The sequence below is a fragment of the Homalodisca vitripennis genome, chromosome 3 (genome assembly GCF_021130785.1).
Source record: "Homalodisca vitripennis isolate AUS2020 chromosome 3, UT_GWSS_2.1, whole genome shotgun sequence".
Classification (NCBI taxonomy): Eukaryota; Metazoa; Arthropoda; class Insecta; order Hemiptera; family Cicadellidae; genus Homalodisca; species Homalodisca vitripennis.
In genome coordinates, this window is record NC_060209.1 from 20,493,504 (window position 1) to 20,512,378 (window position 18,875).

Below are 18,875 nucleotides of genomic sequence, written 5' to 3' on the forward strand. Positions count from 1 at the left end.
TCCATTTATCTATAGTAAAGAAAAATACCTTAATAAAATCAGACCCATAAATAATGTATCCTCTCATCTGAACAAGATACGAATCTTGTACTGGGCATCCTCTCTCCTGTTCTGGTTACCTGCGAACAGCAGACCTTCGCCTTCAGGATGTAAAACTCTCCAGAGATCGAACTCCTAAGGAAATTGAATCTCTGAACATATTTCGTCGTAAACTAGATTCACGCTTGGATGCATGAGAAAAAACATCACCATTAAGCAAAAGAGCGGCGTCCCAACTATTGTTAAAACCGATAAGGCCCCAAAAATCTAGTCACGTCCAACGGTAATGCATGTACGTAATGCAAGGTTTATTACCAGAATGTAAATGGGATTAGGTCTAAGATTACCGAACTTATTTCTAATTCATATCTTAGCGGTAAATGCACGTAACTCTACCAACTTGTCAGAACTAATAATAAATTATATGTAAACTAATCTAGGATTGTAACAGCAGAGTAATGTCTCTAATTTTTATAGCTCTCAACTGATCTGTCTTCTGTTGTCACACGTTCAATACACACTACCCCGCTTTGGAGGTTGACCTAACTCTCCCTGCACGTCTTCTCAGCTTAGGTTAGTCCCAAGTGTAACATTAAAAAATTAAGATCGAAGCTTCCTTCGCTTAACAAAATATTCCAATGATTAACAACGATTATATGTACTGAAGAAGCCTTTAATCAATACATCGATGATTTTGGCAACCTAGTGATGACCATTACCCCTCTAATAAAAGTTCGAATATCTCCTTCCCCTCGCTGGTTCTGCAACGCCATGAAGCAATAGAAAATATTGCACAAGACTTACAAGAGAACTGTATTCGACATTGACTACACAGCTTTTGCTAGAGCTACAGCTGCTTGCAAGACTCTTGCCACTGGATAGTACAACGCTTATATCTCTCATGTTTACCAGACTATTTCCAATAACTCCAAAATCTATTGGAGCCATGTTAACAACCTGAGAAGAACTGATGTCGCTCCATAAAGGTTGGTAATTGGAGAAACGTCTAAAACACATGAGATCTGCAACCTTTTTGCCCCACACTTTTCCAGCGTGTACTCTGTGCCTTTTATATCTGAGTCCAACATTTCAACTAAAGACAACATTCTGTCTTTAACACTCATACAGTGCAATTCGAAGGAATTCAAACGTAAGATAGATGCTCTAGACATCTACAAAGATTGTGATCCTGATGGCATCCCTTACATTGTTTTGCGGCACTTTAACGACCTCATTGGCGGAATTTTAGCACGTCTCTTCAGTCAGACCTTGCAGGAAGAAACATTTCCATCTACTAAAAATCCAGATATGTCGTGCCAATTTTCAAAGATGATATCCATAATACCGAAGGCAACTATGACCTGATCATATTCAAGTCACCAGTTGTAAAAATCTTTCAATAGATAGTAGTTAACAGATTGAATCCGCTCATTAAATAGATTCTCGTTTCCGAACAGCATGGCTTTACAACTATGCGCTCTACCACATCCAAACTAGTCGTGTCCGAAGATTTTATTCTGTCCGCTTTTTCTTAGCTTTAAGGTAGATGTCATTTATATTGACTGTAGCAAAGTTCTCGACAAAGTTAACCGCGCCATTCTTATCTCCAAGCTAAAATCATATGAAATAAAGGATCCTTTGTTATCTTGAATGAGAAGTTATCTCTCTGCAAGGCTGTCTACTGTTAAATTCGCAAATTACTGTTAGATTCGTAGTTATCTGTTCAACTTATTTAGTTGTGTTAGTGATTTATTGCATCACTGAACAATGGTAAATGTCCGAAACTCCTGTTTCTTTTACTCACCTTCTGCCTGATAATATACTCGCACAGTTCAGTGACCCATGATGAAGGGCAGAGTAAGGTTTAGTTGGCCTCTCTTTTTAAATAGAAAAAGTAATGTTTGGTTCATTGTCATGCAAATACTGTTTGAAGGTGTTAACATAATGCACTGTATTATTGTATTATATGTGTACGGGAAACAAAACATATTATGTAGTTTTATAAATACATACAAAATATTTGATTCTTTGTCGATACAAACAAATAATGTTAAGGGGATATTACGACTCCTTAGTACATCAACCTAAGTGTAATTCACGCTTTAATAATATAATAGTTATTATTCGAAATACAAATGATACTAAAAGTAACATTACGAGAAATAATTTATATGAAAGTAAGCATGCTTTCTAGTTTTGTGTATAAAGGTGAATTTTTATAATACATTTTCTTTATACAACGTTTTTTTTAAACAAGCTCAAGGTGTGAGTTATTTGTATTTTTCGTTGTTTCACGTGACATAGAGAAACAAGTTTAAGGAAAGCCAATTCCAAATCCCACCTAATAACATTTACAGTTTTTACGCTTTGTGTCAACCGAGATTGAGGATTGAGAAGCTCCAACTCTGGCTCACACAAACTGATAGGTTGATAGACACGGTTGATATTATTGTCATAGACAGCTGTTTGTAGTGTTTATTCCTTTTCCTATTTTGTATTGTGTATTGAATTGAATTCAATTGAAATGTTTAGCATTGAAAGTTAGTGTTTGTTTGCGGGCTTGTTTTGATCGATGTAAAGTAAGATAATTCTAAAAGTTGTGGTTGTTTCTTGTAGGTTGGATTTTATGTTGTGTCCGGTTTTACAAAACACTGGTAAATGAAATTTTGATGTCTGCTCTTTGAAAATAGATAATTTTAAAATGTAACTTGTACACCCAAGGCCCTTTGAATTTTTCAAACATGTTTGTTGAAAATTTTAATCCAGCTCTAAACTGTTAGGTCCTAAATAATCGAAAGTTACCATTGTTGTCTTGTCTATTTAAATAATTTGTGTTATATTTACCAATCTTTTCTATCAAAAGACATGCATTATTGGAATAGTCTATAAAATTATAATTTTACACTTAACTTAACCATAGGCAGTGCTATAACATAGTTTTGTGTCATACTAACACTTTAGTGATCTAAATAGAAACTAAGAGATGGATGTTTTTCTTTAAAATAGCATGAAACTGAACAAAAACTTAAAATAGAACACTTTTTAAATACCAAACTGGATTAAAGCATCCTACAAGTTGCCTTAGATACAATTTCTGAAGGTAAACATTGGCATGCCTCTAAGTAATCTGTTTTATTAATCAAATACTAAATGATAATGATAACAAGAGCACAATGTATAAATTGTCATGGAATAGAATTAGTTTAAAAAAAAATAAACATGTAGACTATTTGTCTTATGATGTAAAAATATACTAGTAAAATTTAAAAATAATTTCTGTTTCAATAATCAATATTTAATTAATTAGGTTATCTACATTATTAGCATTTTGTCTAAATAAGTTAATAATGGGACTGTCAGAAACATTTTCTTTGACAGTTTGAGAAGACAACAAAAGTAATAAGCTAGGGGTTAACAATTTTAATAATTCAACAAAACTACTAGAACTGGAAATAGGAAAAACTCATGAATAATAATGAAATGATAACAACATAAAAAACATTTATAACAGGAAATACGAGATGTACGTAATTATTTATATTTAAAATTCTGATGTATAGCAATGGTTAATCGTTTTCGAGAAGCTGTTAAAGCATCTTCTCTAGAAAACCGTACAAATCTTCTGCACAAATACTCACCGAGATGATCTGCCAGCAGTTGGCTGACATGCCACTTTTTAGACTTTGTTTCACGGTCCTTTACAAGCTTTCGACTGTCTGTTTTTATCTACAAAAGAAAATACGTTTATTGTATGAAAAAGTGTTTATAGTTGATACAGGTTATTTATTGTTCAAAGTCAGGATCGGTTAGTTTATGTCAAAAGTTATAATTGAGTAATATCGTTTGTCTGTATCAATATAAAAAAACCTGATCTGCTTATCGTACCCTACCCCAGTAGCTCATAAATCATAAAAAAATAAATAAATGCTTTAATATATTACCTAAAATTAATTTAGAAAGGTATGCTCATTAGCATTTGTGCAATTACATAAATTTGATTTGCTAAAATGTCATCTATAGGGCTAATATGTTGTATTATAACTTTCTGATTGTATTTACCACTTTATTCAATCTTTAAATATAAGCTTTAAATATTTACAACTATGTTACAGTATGTTGTAAGATAATAACAAAACAAATCCTTAGTATGGATATCTCAACATTTATTTGACAAAGTGGGACTATAAGTGTTTCAAAAAGTGATCAGTGTACAAAACTTTAAAAGTGCAAAAATAATGAAGTTGTACAAAGTGGACTATCTTGGCTATGCAACAGCTGACAGGAGGCTGTCCAACCCTATGATACCATGGATTTTGGCCGAGATTCGCAAAGGAACTTCTCTTCAAAAGGTTAGTTTCCATATGAGTTAATAATTTTTTATTATTATTATTATAAGAAAGATCTCATTATTCACATATTATTCTGCAAATTAATACAGAGCGTACAAAATGTATGTGGACAGTGTTATATTTTTTGAAAATATAGCATTAAAAACTTTAATATCATGATAAACTTTTTAAAGCAAATATATTTATTCCCATATCAGGGGATGGTCTACAAGGAACTAGAAGAAAATCTTAAATTAGAGCATAAGTTAAATCTACATCAAAGTAAAGGTTTCAAAAAAAAAAAAAAAAATTATGGTTGCCTGTAAAGTCGGTTTTACGGGCAAAGATTTTACGTGACAACATCTTTTTCTCGGTAGAATATTTATTGATATGAATATTATTAAATTGCACAATAGGAACAAGGAATTGAATGAAAATAAGAATTGCACAAATTTTAACTATAGAAATATATTTTGTTTACTAAAACATTGTACATAATTTGAAATTAATTAAAATTTGTTATTGTAAATGGTAAAGTTGAATAAAACATTTACTAAAATTGGAATTTGAAATTCTTGCTAAACACAGTTAAATTCTAACTCCGCGCGTGGTGATTGGTCGGTTTAGTTCGTTTGTTTGGTCGCACTGTTATGACAGGTTAGAGGTTATAATTTGTTATTTTAAATGTTTGACTAGCAATACGCGCTGTTTCTTCTCAATCGACTGAATTACGATTGATTGCAGAGTGATTTAAACTAATAATTTACTTAACACTATCAACATTTGTCAATAGTATGACATAACCTATAAACTCAGTTTCTCAACTTTTGTGTCAATCTAACAATTAATCAATCAATCATGTTTACGATAATGAAATATCAGTGTACAATTATTTACCTTTATTGTTGTAAATGACGAATCTAAGCACTCCACATTTTCACGAATAAACATAGTTATCTGCTTTATCCCGTGTGGCGGACCCACTGGACGGGCATCGTAACGTTACCGGGCGTTACACTTTTTCATGAGTGACTCCGAGCCGCAACCTAATTTAAGACGTTGTCACGTCAAAAATAATGTCACAAATCTGACCTCCAATCGTTCACTCTATACAAAATGGGGGCGCTTTAAAATTCCAAAGCTAGTTTTTCTCTGAAACCAGGAATAGGATCGCATTTCAATTTTAGCACAAAGTCAACAAAATTGTTTTGTTAAGAGTCAATCTATTCAAGGAAAACAGTTGTATATTTTCTAATGAAACTTTTTCTTCTTTTTTGATCTCATATAAAATTCTTTTCTTGGTATCATTTAATACTTTTAATTCGAAAAATACATTTAATCATTACATGTTATGATTGTTACGGTACTAATTTTAAGTTATATATTATCATTGTTATTAATTTGAAGTTACATATTATCATTATTATTAATTTAAAGTTACATATTGTCATTGTTATAATTTGAAGTTACATATTACCATTGTTATTAATTTTAAGTTACATATTATCGTTTGTAGGGGCAGGTAGGAATGGAAGAGGCATTGAACGACTGATTGATAGTTCAGGAGCGTGCAATTAAGTTTTAAAAAAACCTTTATTTAAAAGCGTTGTTTCTCAATAATTTTTTAGAATAACTCATGTCATAAATTACTATAGTTACAAGTGACATTAAAACTAACTTAGCTTAATCTAACAACTAAAATAAAACTAATAAACTATTTAAACAGCTAAATAATTTTAAAATTACTACAGTCGTATGACATTTTTTATTAATTTGAATTTAAACGCTTTACAAACTACAGCACATTTAATGTCTTTAGGAAGATTATTATAAAGTGTAGGCCCAAAGTAGGAAAAGCTTTACCGACCAGTCTCTAGCCATCATGTTCTCAAAACGTGAGAGGCAGTAAAAAAACCTTACTGCAGTGTTTTGCAACTTTTGAATCGTTCCCATGTCCTACCTCGAGAGGCTATTCCCATATGCTGGATAAAAGTAATAAAATACTGACAATGACTGACTGCATGAAATGAATTTTGGCGGATTACGGTAACAGGTTTCTAAACAGTTCCCTCAGCCTTCCTGGCATTCCGCTGAATGGCATGGGTGATGTGATCAGAAAAGTGAGCTTTTTATCAAGCACAATGCCCAGCGCTTTGATCATTGTCACAAACCACCAGGGCCTGGCGTAACTGGCAATCGTTTGCATATAGATGGACTATGTAATGTTTTACACAACTGGGTAGGTCAGATGTGTACAGATTGAAGAGAATAGCCCCAAAAAACTACCCTGTGGCATAACACGCTGCTTAGGAATGGGCAAGGAAGTCTCACCCCCTACTGTAACATGCTGCCATTCACTCAGGCATGAGTTGATCCATCTGACAATGTTCTCTCCAAATCTCAGTTTAGCTGTCAACAATTTGTGATGATCAAGTAAAACGCCTCCAGGGTATAATCAAGCATAGATTACTAAATATGGAAATACCCACTGATATCCAGAATGTTTAAAAACTTCATTTTAATTTTTATACATTTTTATTCCTTTATTCTTTAAAGAGCAGTCATGAACAGTTAAAAAAACTGAATTAAAAAAATATTTGTAATGTAATGTAATGTTCTGTTTTTTTCCTGAACAATTTTATACTGAATACTTGATATTTACTTACTTTTTTTACAATTTTAATTTTAAGGTTAACTAGACCGTGTCATGAAACTGAGAACTTACTTTGCAATTGAGTTATGCTTAGTAGTGTTGTCTTCCAAGAGCGTTTTCCAAAACTTTAGCATTAGCAACTTTGGTGCAATTTTCTCACAAACTATTACTAATAAGATGATTTTTTCTACTTATTCTTATTGATGTGTTTAATAACAATAAGATATCATAAAGTCATAATAGAAAAGTGTTGATTGGTTTATTATAAAAAAATGTTTACCTACTTTTTTAGTAATTTTATAAGAAATTTATCAAAAATAAAAACAATTTTAAAACAATAATGTTAAATGTCATTAAAATTGTAGCTACAATACCAAGTTTCAATTAAAAACAACCTATAATTATCTTTGTTACTTATTGAGAAAAGTGTACAAAAAACTGGTAATTTAACATTAATGAGATAGGATCATTGTGGTACGTTAAAAAGGGAACTTTGGTTCCTTTTGGCCATTCTCCTGGCTTATTGTTACCACTTTTTTCAAAACTATCAATCTTATAGTAATTTAAAACTTATTTCAACTATTTTCATTCTTATATAAAATATATGGCATAATATTTGCATGGTAACAGGAAAATCGTTTAATACAATTAAAAAAATTAAAGTAAGGTAAGAAACATATCCTGTAGGTAATATTATTAATCATTTAAATATTTCTAAAAATAAAAACTAAGTAAACATTGTTTTTTGTTCCTGATAGCATAGTACTATTCCCCATCTCACCTGAATATACAACGATTTTGGACTTTAAGTCATGAGTTGTAACAGGAGATAAATAATACAAGTATAAGGAGTGAGTGTACACTATGTCTAGCATCCACAGATCCTCAAAAAGGTAATTAATTAGTAGTTCGGTGACAGGAACTATATTCATATATGTATTGGTGGTGATGGTATTGACAGTCAACAGAATTTATTTTTCTCACTATACTTACTGTACTTAATACATTTTATTCACAAAAATAAAAAAAATAATCTTGATAATAAAATGGAACTAATTATAAGAAAAGATGAATTATAAAATATTCAATTCACAGTGGAAAACTGTCGAGGTTCTGTAAGTGTGAATAATTGTTTAAAGTTTGTTATTGACGATGGAAGGTTTGAAAGGATAACAAGATATCGGACATCTGCATCGTTATATGTTATAAAAGGTATAACATTTTTTGAGAATTATTGAAATCTATCCTCTTCGTCATGTGAGTGGTATTAATACATACAAAAATAAAGAACAGAAAGAAGAAAAGAAAGGAAAGAAAAGGTTTCAAACATATCTGAAGCTGCTTGGAGTCCAGTCCAGGTGTTGTCACTGCACAGGATGCGAGTCCTGTGCACAAATTACGAGTACTATAATTCAAGAGCCCAACTACACTAGCACAGGTGTAAGTGGGATAGGTACTAACAAGAAAATCAGTGCCGGCTCTTTCTTTGGCATCGCGTCATGTTATCTGAGACAATGGTAAAGGAAGGCGATGGTCAGGAGGGGGAAGGGGTAAAGGCAAGCCACTTAAGACTGTATGTTTTGGTCCTAGACCTTTGTATTATGGTGTGTGTAAAATGTTATTGGTTGTTTAATTGGTGAAATCTTTTTGGGTTTCTTAGTTGGTTCTTTTTTTAATATTGGTATTCAATTAATTATGCTGCGGACAGTCATGGCCGGGACCTTGCACCGATTCTCGAAGCCAAACTAGGCAGCGGTTACGAGGTAACGGTAGTCAGCAGTTCGGGAGCCCCTTTTAACTACGTAGCCAAACAACCTGCAGGACTTGACTAGGAGTTTTACCTTTAATGATCATGCTATCTTACTCGCTGGGACAAACGACATCACAGACTCCACTAGTGCTAGTGTAGTTAATTTTAATACATTTTCTAATATAACTCTCAACACTAACATGTCAATAATCGGTATCCCTCATAGATTAGATCAGCCTGCTCTCAATGAGAGTATAAAGAAAAGTAAATGTAAAGATTGAGGAGGCTGCTAGTAATGTAAAATTATGTAATTTTATTGACAACGAGTTCACTACATCATACACATTATACTAAATTTGGACTACACTTAAACAAATCAGGTAAACATTTTTTAAGCCGAACGAATTCATCAGTCTTTAAAGGTAAAAAAACCCACAATTGTACAAAAAGACATCCATACACCAGGACAAACATGTAGTAAAAGCAAAGCTCCTCCTTCACCGGGAAAACAACTCCACTTTTTTTAATCAATAAACCCCTCACACTTCATGTGGCAACTAACGAATCCATCAGCTGACATTATTCTACATAACATCCATGCATCAACACCTAATGAGAACTCTGCAAAATGCATAAATAAACCAAAAAAACATCCAGCGCAAGAAAATATTAACAGTAACCTAGCCTGTATATCACATTCACAAAACAATACTTCTTTAACCTGTAAGAACCGTATAGATTCACAAAAAACAAATATTAATAATATAAAAACCTTAACCTTATTACACCAAAATGCTCAAAGTATCCTAAATAAAGTTATACAGCTGGAGTAATCTGAGTCATGACGTAAATGTAGATATAATTGCCTATAAGTGAACATTGGTTGTCAGCAAAAAACTTAAAAATATTTTCAGATAAAAAATTACGTTGTAGCCTCAATTTATTGTAGAATTAGTTTGACACGGGGAGGTTCTTGTCTTCTTGTAAAAAATCATATACAATTTATTGAACGTAATGATATTTGTAAATTTAGTGAAGACTTTGTTTTTTAATGTTCCTCTATAGAGTTAATTTCAACTAATTCTAATAAATTAAATATTTTAACTGTTAGTTGTTACAGAACACCAGACTCCGATATTCATATATTCATTTCCAAGTTGCAATTGTTATTTGAATTAGCTTTGAAAGAGAAAAAAGTACTTAGTTGTCTTAGGTGATTTTAACATTAATTTATTAAACCATAACTCAGAGTCTTTAGCTTTTAAGAATATTTTAAAAATGTTATAATTTTAGATATTTTATAAATGAACCTACTAGAGTTACCAAAAATGTTGAATCTTGTTTAGATTAATATTGTTAGTAACATACCTCAGAATCTGCTATCAATCTTAACCTTCACTCTGGCTTTTCAGATCATAATTTTTCCTCAAATTTTAAAAATAAATGTCAATAATTTATTACTAAAAATGAAAATAGTAAAATAATTACACATAGGATATTTTCTGAGCAGGGTCATAGAATGTTTCATGACTTTCTGCAAAAGGAGGACTGGTTTGATGTGATTTCTGGTGAATCGGGTTTGATGCAAATTTTCTCAAAATTTGTTGATAAGCTGATATTATATTATGAATTAGCATTCCCATTAAAAACAATAACAAAACTTAAGTCAAGTCCATATTCCTGGGTAACTGATTGTGGTTAGGGCAAGTGCTGTCCTGTCAAGGGAGCTGTTTGCCAGAGCCAAGTCAATAAACACAGAAAATAGCTGGAAAGAATATAAAACTTACCTTAACATCATAAGAAAATAGTCCTTTATGCAAAAAAGAGAACCCCTAGTAAATAAAATACAATCCTCTAAAAATATTCCAAGAACAACCTGGAATATCATTAATTCAGAGACTAAATCAATTCGCTCTTCTGTACAAAACATTAATCTAATTGTTAATGGACAAGATATTACTGAGCCAATGGATGTTGCAATAGCATTTAACAGGCACTTCACAAGTGTACCTCATATTATCTCAAACCAACTTGACTTGCTGAATTCAAGGCATTACGATCCCACAAAATTTTTTGCCAAATCCATTTGTTAATGGTTCATTTTATCTCTATCCTGTTTGTGAAAAAGAGATAATTGAAGTTATAAGTAAATTTAAATCAAGTAAGTCACCAGGCCTGGATGGAATACCTCCAAGGATATTGAAGGAACACATCCACATCCTGTCAAAACCTCTTTGCTCTTTGGTGAATAGCTCCCCTGACTCACGGAGTCTTCCCTGAATGTCTCAAGGTAGCCAGAGTAACTCCAATATTTAAAAACAATAATTCAAATCTTGCAGAAAATTACAGACCTATTTCAGTTCTTTCAGTTTTTTCAAAATTATTAGAAACTATTGTAAAATTACGGCTTGAAAATTTTTTAAAATCATTCTCAATAATAAATAAAAATCAATTTGGTTTTCAATCTAATTTGTCAACTTCAGATGCTATTATAAGTTTAACTGATTATGTGCTAACTGCCTTGGACCAGGGACAGTCGACCTGTGGCCTGTTCTGTGACCTCCAGAAGGCTTTTGATTGTGTAGAGACCATGAAATTTTGTTAAAATAAATTGGAGTATTATGGCATCAGAGGAGTTGCTCTCAATTGGTTTAGTAGCTTTCTGAGGGGATCGCAGCCAGGTAGTAGTGATAGTTCAAAACAGTGCTGGTTCTGTCCATAAATATCTATCTCCTGCCCGCTATTTGGAGGCAGGCGTACCCCAAGGGTCAGTTTTTAGGTCCAATACTATTTTTAATTTTTATAAACGACTTACCCAAGCAGTTCAATTTATGTGACAAATTAATTCTCTTTGCTGATGACACCACTAGTTTGATTAAATCTGACAATAAAACTGAACTATCTCAAAAATTATATGATAACATTAGTTTGATTTTTAACTGGCTTAAAGCTAACAAACTATCCTTAAATATTTCCCAAAACATCCATACTTAATTTTCACTTTATTAGAAACTTTTAGAGAACAACTTGAAATAACTTTTTACCAAAGTAAACTTACTTCTACAAAAAAATTGTAAATTTCTTGGTGTTACTTAGATGACAATCTTAGATGGGAAAATCACATCAGTCAGTTAAATGGGAAACTAAATTCAGCATGTTATGCTATTCGTAAAATTAGAGACTTGACTGACTTAAGAACAGCAAAAACTATTTATTTTGGCTATTTTCAAATCTGTGTTGAGATATGGAATTGTCTCCTGGGGAAGTTCACCATTTATTGAACAGGTTTTCAAAACTCAAAAGAGAGCAATCCGAATTCTAGGAAATTTGAAATTTAATCAATCATGTAGAGGACATTTTTTTTAATCTTCAAATTTTAACAGTAAGAAGTATTTACATAATGAAGTTTTAAACTCAAACATATAAAAGAATACAGTCCAATCCCTTTATCTCCCATCATAACTACACAACACGTAATAGTTATTCTCTACCTGTTCCTATACACAGAACAACCCATTTTAAAACATCTTTCTCTTACAATAGTCAGCATTTTTTTAACAAATTACCTTTAGCATGGAGAGATTCCTACATTAAAGGCTTTCAAAAAAACTATTAAAGAATACATGCTTCAAACTGAAATTTATGCTTTTGACGATTTTCGTCCCGAATTCACCAGAAAATAATTAAGATGTGAAATATCATACCACCTAGTATTAGCTATTATGTTACTTGTGTTGTAGTTAGTATTTTTTTTTTTAATTGTTTATTTAGTATTTAGTGTTATTATTTCTTGACGAGCCTTATAAACATTGTAATGTTCTATTGGGCTAATAAATCATTTCATTTCATTTCATTTCATTTCAAAGTGGTCTAACTTCAACCAAAGGTTGATGTAGCTGTTGGCCTGTTAGTTTTGTGTATAAAGCCTCAATAAGTTTGTGTTTAAAAAAATTCTCCTTGCAGTGTATTATGTTGGCTTCATCCCATTTCATGTGATGATTTTCAGACCAGCAATGTTGAGCAATTTTAAACTTTTCTACTAGTCCTATTTTCTTTTTTTGTTTATGTTCTTTAATTCTTACATTTAGTGGTTTTTTTTTGTCTCGCATATTTATTCCTATTACAAGAACATGTTATACTGTAAACACAGTAGGTATTTTTAGCCCTTTGTGCCATTTTTTGGTTTGGTTTTTACGAGACTTTATATGTTCCTTTATGTGAAGAATGGATTGATGTGTTACAGCGATGTTGGCCGAGATCAGTGAATCAATTCTTGCTCTATCAATTAGTGATAGGTGCTATAACATAAATTTTGTTTGTAGGTGTCGGTGGGTGTGAAGAATGGATATCTGGTGTGCTACAGCGATGTTGGCCGAGAATAGTGAATCAATTCTTGCTCTATCAATTAGTGATAGGTGCTATAACATGAATTTTGTTGTAGGTGTCGGTGGGTGTGAAGAATGGATGTCTGATATGCTACAGCGATGTGGCACGAGCCAGAGATCCTCCTCTCTTGTCCCATCCCCTACACTTGGTCTGTCGCCATATGATGATTCATGGCAATGTCACCAGTTTTGGCTATTTTCTGCGAGATCTCACAGAGTCCATTCTTTACTGCTACCTTTTCCAGACACTTGATCCAGATGATGTGAGTTGCCTTAAACTTTATACTTATATTTTTATATACTTAGTTAATTTTAGTTTACTAGTTCTGGTTAACCACTTTGGCTCCCAAGTGGCACATTGTCCAGTCTCGAGCTGGAGTAATGTTGTCAACTTGTGTACGCTCTGGGAGTGAATGTGTTAAATAATATTAGTTAGTTTAGTTTATGTTTTGAGTATAAATTATAATATGGTATACAATTTATATTCAAGATAGAGTTTCTGATGGAAAAATCTGTGTACTGAATATATATTATAAACAGTTAGTACTAACAGACAATAATATTTTTACAATTTATTTGCATTGAGATGCTAGAATCCAAGTTTCTGAAGTGAACCATTTATGGATTTGAGATGAGTTTCTGTTGGTAACACAGTTTTAAGCTGTGATCAGATGGCCACCAGCTGACTAGAGTTCTCTTTAAATTAATAATATTTTGACCAAGAAAACTATGGTACCTAAAGTTTAGCATATCAACTGCAGCACAAGATTTTGCTGTACCTTTTGTTGCATTAATGATTGATGCTCACGTAATGTTTAAGTTAAAATATTATAAATAGAATTTTTGTCCAGTGTTTTGCTCACTATATCTTAATTCTTTGGGAGTTTTCACACACACACACACACACACACACACACACTGGCAAAACCGGATTCGGTTCTGGTACTGAGAGCAGTGTTATTAAATGTAGTAGTACACACTAAGCCAATTTCGGTAAATTTACTGGCCCGGCACCTATCGATCAGTAGTGCAGTCTGGCCTCATCTAAACCTATTGTGAGCCCCGGGGCCAGAGTATTTTACGTGCACGTTCACACACGAGGTCCGATTCACAGGAAACAGCGGCAATCGGGAGACTTGTTTTCGCTAGCATTGGCAATGTCTCCGCAATGGATAGTCATGGCGAAATTTTAATATGATGTGTCCTTATTTGAACTTTTGGAATCAAGATCTTGTTTGTGGACAATGACGACTAAAAGGATAAAGTTTTGGTGGACGACATTGGATACTTGGATAAGAAGGAGCAAGAAAGTACAGGGTAGAGACAAATATTTTGTCTTCGGTACCTACTCAGATAAAGGAAAAATACCACAGATTAACTCTAGGACTTATCCTCACTTCCTACCAGCAGACTACTTACAGGACTGTTCAGAAAGTTGAATTTTTCGGCTCCGGTTTTGGTGGTTTAAATGAAAACACCCGTAGGCATATATATCCGTTGTCACGACTACCATCTAGTTTTCGGTTCTCACCATGTCAAAGTTTTGCTGACACAATTCATTTCTTTGAATGTTTGGTCTCACTGTTGAGTGTCATCTTCAGTTTATAAATATTAAACCAAATTAAAACATTTCTTAACTGGAAGATGGAGTACACAATACAGTACTGTAATAAGAATTCGTCCTTGGGGGACTCTTGTAGTCAATCATTTTTCATCTACACTCATTACGTGAAAGGAAGGAAAAAAAGTGATTTCATGTTCACTGCAACATTCAAAGAAAAGCTGGCGTTTTCACTCATGAAATTAGAAGTTTAAGATTTACTGACTCCCATTAGGCAGGCAGAACATCATCACTTGGCAGGGACGGGGTGTTTGGGTAAAGTACATTTAAGAAGAAGGATGAGGAAAAGTTTCTAAGATGTGTTGTAAAAAAGGTATGGAAGAAGTGGGGTGCAAAAGTGTACTAAAAATAACAATGTGGTTTAAGAAATGTCCAGGCCACCTTTATTTATGCAGGGAGTGCTTCTAAGAACACATAAAAAAAATAACAAACTATAAAATCATAAAATCTTTTTTATGATATTTTACTTGATGTCATTAAATCTGTCACCTTATTGTAATATAAACTACTTCTTTCAAAACTCTGAATATAGATAATGTACTCAATAATGTGTCAAATTAAATAATTTAAAGATACACTTTGAATTATTCCATTGTTTCCTTCACTAATGTTTACCACTTCAATGAAGCAAGGAATTGTATACTAAATTGAAACATAACCATTATTGTTTTCTAAAATTTATAATAGATTGTAACTAATAAGGTTTATTTATAAAACAAATTCTTAACAAATTAGATTTTGGAATAAATTTGAATGGTACCTAATGGTACATTTTATAGGATAGATAAAAATCACGTTTGCAGCAGCCGATTCAGCCAACCAAACAAAACTTAAAGGCAATAAAGCAATGTTCTGTAGTTGGCGTGCACAATGTACTACATACTTAGTTCAACAAATCGGTGTAGGAGCGCAGCACCAAAATAGAACCACCTTCGTCCGAATAAATTGTTCCACGATCATTGATGTTTCTATAGTTATAACATCATCACCAACACATGGGTTGGCTGACAAACTGATTGAAACATTGTGTCTTCTAATGTGTTAACATGGGTCTGAACCTCTGAAAAGTATTGTGTTGACTGTGATTTAGTATTTCTTACGCAATTGTACTCCATCAATGTTATAGTAGTCTTTAATTTTAATCGAAAAAACTGTAACTTATATTTAAAATAATTATTTTTGTTTATGATTTTTAAAATATACTTTTAATTCTTAACAATATAAAAAAACCATTAAATTTCAAAACATGTAAGAGAACCATTGAACACATTTATGTCTTCCTTTCAATAAAAAAACAATGCAGAAACAAGTTTGACAGACATGGGATGATGATTATGAAGTAGTTATTCTTGCCTTGTAATCTTCAAACCACAGATATAATCATTTTACAGCAATGTTTCCTTTTTCTGTGGTCTTGTATTTTTAACCTGGTTCAACAAAATACAACTAAAATACCAAAAGTGCATTAAGAACTAAAAGTTGGCCTTTAAATTATCTGGGTCCACTATTGTAACATAAACATAGTTTTCTCTTAAACTAAAAGGGAAGGAAAATCCCATCATGAAGTAGCAACAGCCTGATTGAAGATTTTCTTTTTATAAGGAATTGCAAAGCATGTAGGGTGGTGCAATCAAGTTTATGATTGGAATAATTTAAAAAACCTAAAAGAGACCTTTTTTGACAGTAAAATTAGAAAACAATTGTTTTGATCATTCCTCAAAGAATGATAGGCATTTGAAGAAGAATTTGGGAGTATATTCCTAAGGGAAACGGTTGAAGTTAGAATATGTATTTTACAATAAGTAAATGACAGGAAGAAATAACAGTATTTATAAAAAGATTTTCTCACAAGAAATAATTATATTAAAAAAACATGTCAGTAAAAAAATTTATATTTAGTTAGAGAATGTAATTTCCTTAAGCCATACCATATAAAAATCTTAACTGTTAGGTTCTGAAAATTGATTGCATCATGTTAACACTCATGACTCAATCGTTTATCCTGGAAATATGAAATGAAAATCTAGCAGTTTATAGTTATAACAGATTCTTAAACGCTGGAACCAACCCATCAAGTGTTTCTGAAGATATTAATTAACCGTGCTTGTCCAAAGTCTCAATGATAACAAAGCAGTCACTTGTTAAACAGGATGTAGGAAAAGCAAGGGAGTGTTTTTGTTAGGTTCTGAGAAACTTAAACAAATTTTTTTCACTGTTATGAAATGGAACATGATTTTTGTTTGTTTCATCTATTCACTAGATCAAAGTAATAGTCATAAAAAATAACACTGTAAGTAAAAGTATGTATGTAAACTTGTAACTTAAAAATGAAACCACATAATTAATATTTGTTTGAAACCAAGGAACGTACCTGTCAAATATCAGACAGGAGGTCTAAAATGCAGTATCATTATGCGAGTATCATAAAATTTCAGTATGGTATTAAGTTGATTATTAATATATTAATTAGCCTTACAATTTTCAAGGTTAATGTTCAGTTAATAATTGGTTAGTTTCTTTGTGTATTATTTTTCCTTTTTTTTAATCAGTTGTTTCATCATTTTACATTACAATAAACTTATGAGTTGCTGTATTGATAGTGCTAGAATGATTCCATTCTGATGGTTACATTCTTGTTAGTACTGTTCTATGATGATCATCCGTCCTTCAAAACAGAAGTTTAGTAGCTCACATTGACTATTATGATTTCAGCTTCATTAGTGACATTTTTAGGCAGTTTTTTAAAGTAAAGCGTGAAACCGGTAGAAGAGTTTTTATTTGGCCTTGAGCAAGAAGTTGGTCGGACAGTTTTGACGTCATGCTGGTATTCCACTTGGATTGGTGTTGACAAACAAAACAATCAGCTGTTTATTTATTTGACAATTTATCAACACAACTTATCCTTACACACGGTAACAATAACATTTTACAGAAGCCATAATGAAGATTGTGTTGTTTGTTAAGTTATATTTTTGGTGTATAAAAAAAAACAAAACATTAATTTGTTGTTTAGTCAAACAACTTACTGATGAAACATTTTGCCCAAAGATTCGGAGATTTTCCCTAGTTTGGATTTGTTTAGTTTTTTATGGCTTTGAAGGTCTGGCCCTGGTTTTAGGGCTTTATTTTTGGAGTTGTTTGTTTACAAATAGTACATAGTTTGTTATTTATAATGGGAATATTACTCATAGAGTATTAAAAGTAATCTCCATGTAAAAATATATTTTTATATTAAATTATCTTTTCTCATTAGCAATTAAAAAAATAAACAGAATTTTTGGTAACAGTAGCATTCAATACAAAACTATAAATGGTTTTAGCATTGAAGGTCATAGGTGGAAGTGGCAAACTATAATGTCTAAAGGGAAAGTGTTTGTATTATATAATAGCAGCACTATTTGTTACAAATTACTTTGGTTTAAATAAAAATCCTAGTTTTCTCTCATAAAAATGTCACAGTTTTACCACATTACTTTGCTCTTTCGTCATAAGTTTAACGGCATTCATTATGATGGCTGAAAAGTTAATTTACGTTAATTAACATTTTATAAAGGTAATTCAAACATTTTTGTCAAATGAAAATAGAAGACTAGGAAAACAACTATTCCAAAATAGTTGTAAAAGCTAAAACTGACTTTGACCTCTTACAACTGTAACATTTTTGTTGTATGTTTGAGTTAAGAGACAAGTTAATATGATTTCCATTATTGTCCAAATACTCACACATCAGTTATGCATTGAATTCTAAATCACATAATTTGTTTGCTAGTTAAAGGGAAAGTTATTTGAAATTTTATAAAAAGATAACATCAGGAAGGCTGTGGCATACAAACTGGGCAAGTGCAGGAAGCAGAGTAATGGGTTTGTAATTGTCGTTTCCACAGGAAATTCGATCGTTGTTGAACAGCCTCTCTCTCTATATATAATAGATACTTACACATTTAACTGAGTAGTCCATGGTCTGTGACCGGTTAACCTACAGATTTTATTTTAATTTTATAGGCATGTTACTAAATATTACTTCCATCAAGGTCTTAGCTACTCTCTCTCTCTCCCTCTCTATCTCTCTGCCTGCCTGCCTGCCCCCTCTCTAGTAATG

General features: G+C 32.1%; 1 protein-coding gene across 1 annotated transcript in view; it reads left to right on the plus strand.

Annotated features, from left to right (window-relative positions):
* The first annotated feature begins 2,471 nt into the window (after positions 1-2,471).
* LOC124356669 (TBC1 domain family member 1) overlaps positions 2,472-18,875 on the plus strand; it is a 99,190-nt gene continuing 82,786 nt past the window's right edge. The window contains 3 exon segments of the mRNA XM_046807801.1: positions 2,472-2,693; positions 4,152-4,388; positions 13,212-13,418. Of these exon segments, the coding sequence (XP_046663757.1) occupies positions 4,275-4,388; positions 13,212-13,418 (321 nt within the window). The 5' untranslated portion in view covers positions 2,472-2,693; positions 4,152-4,274.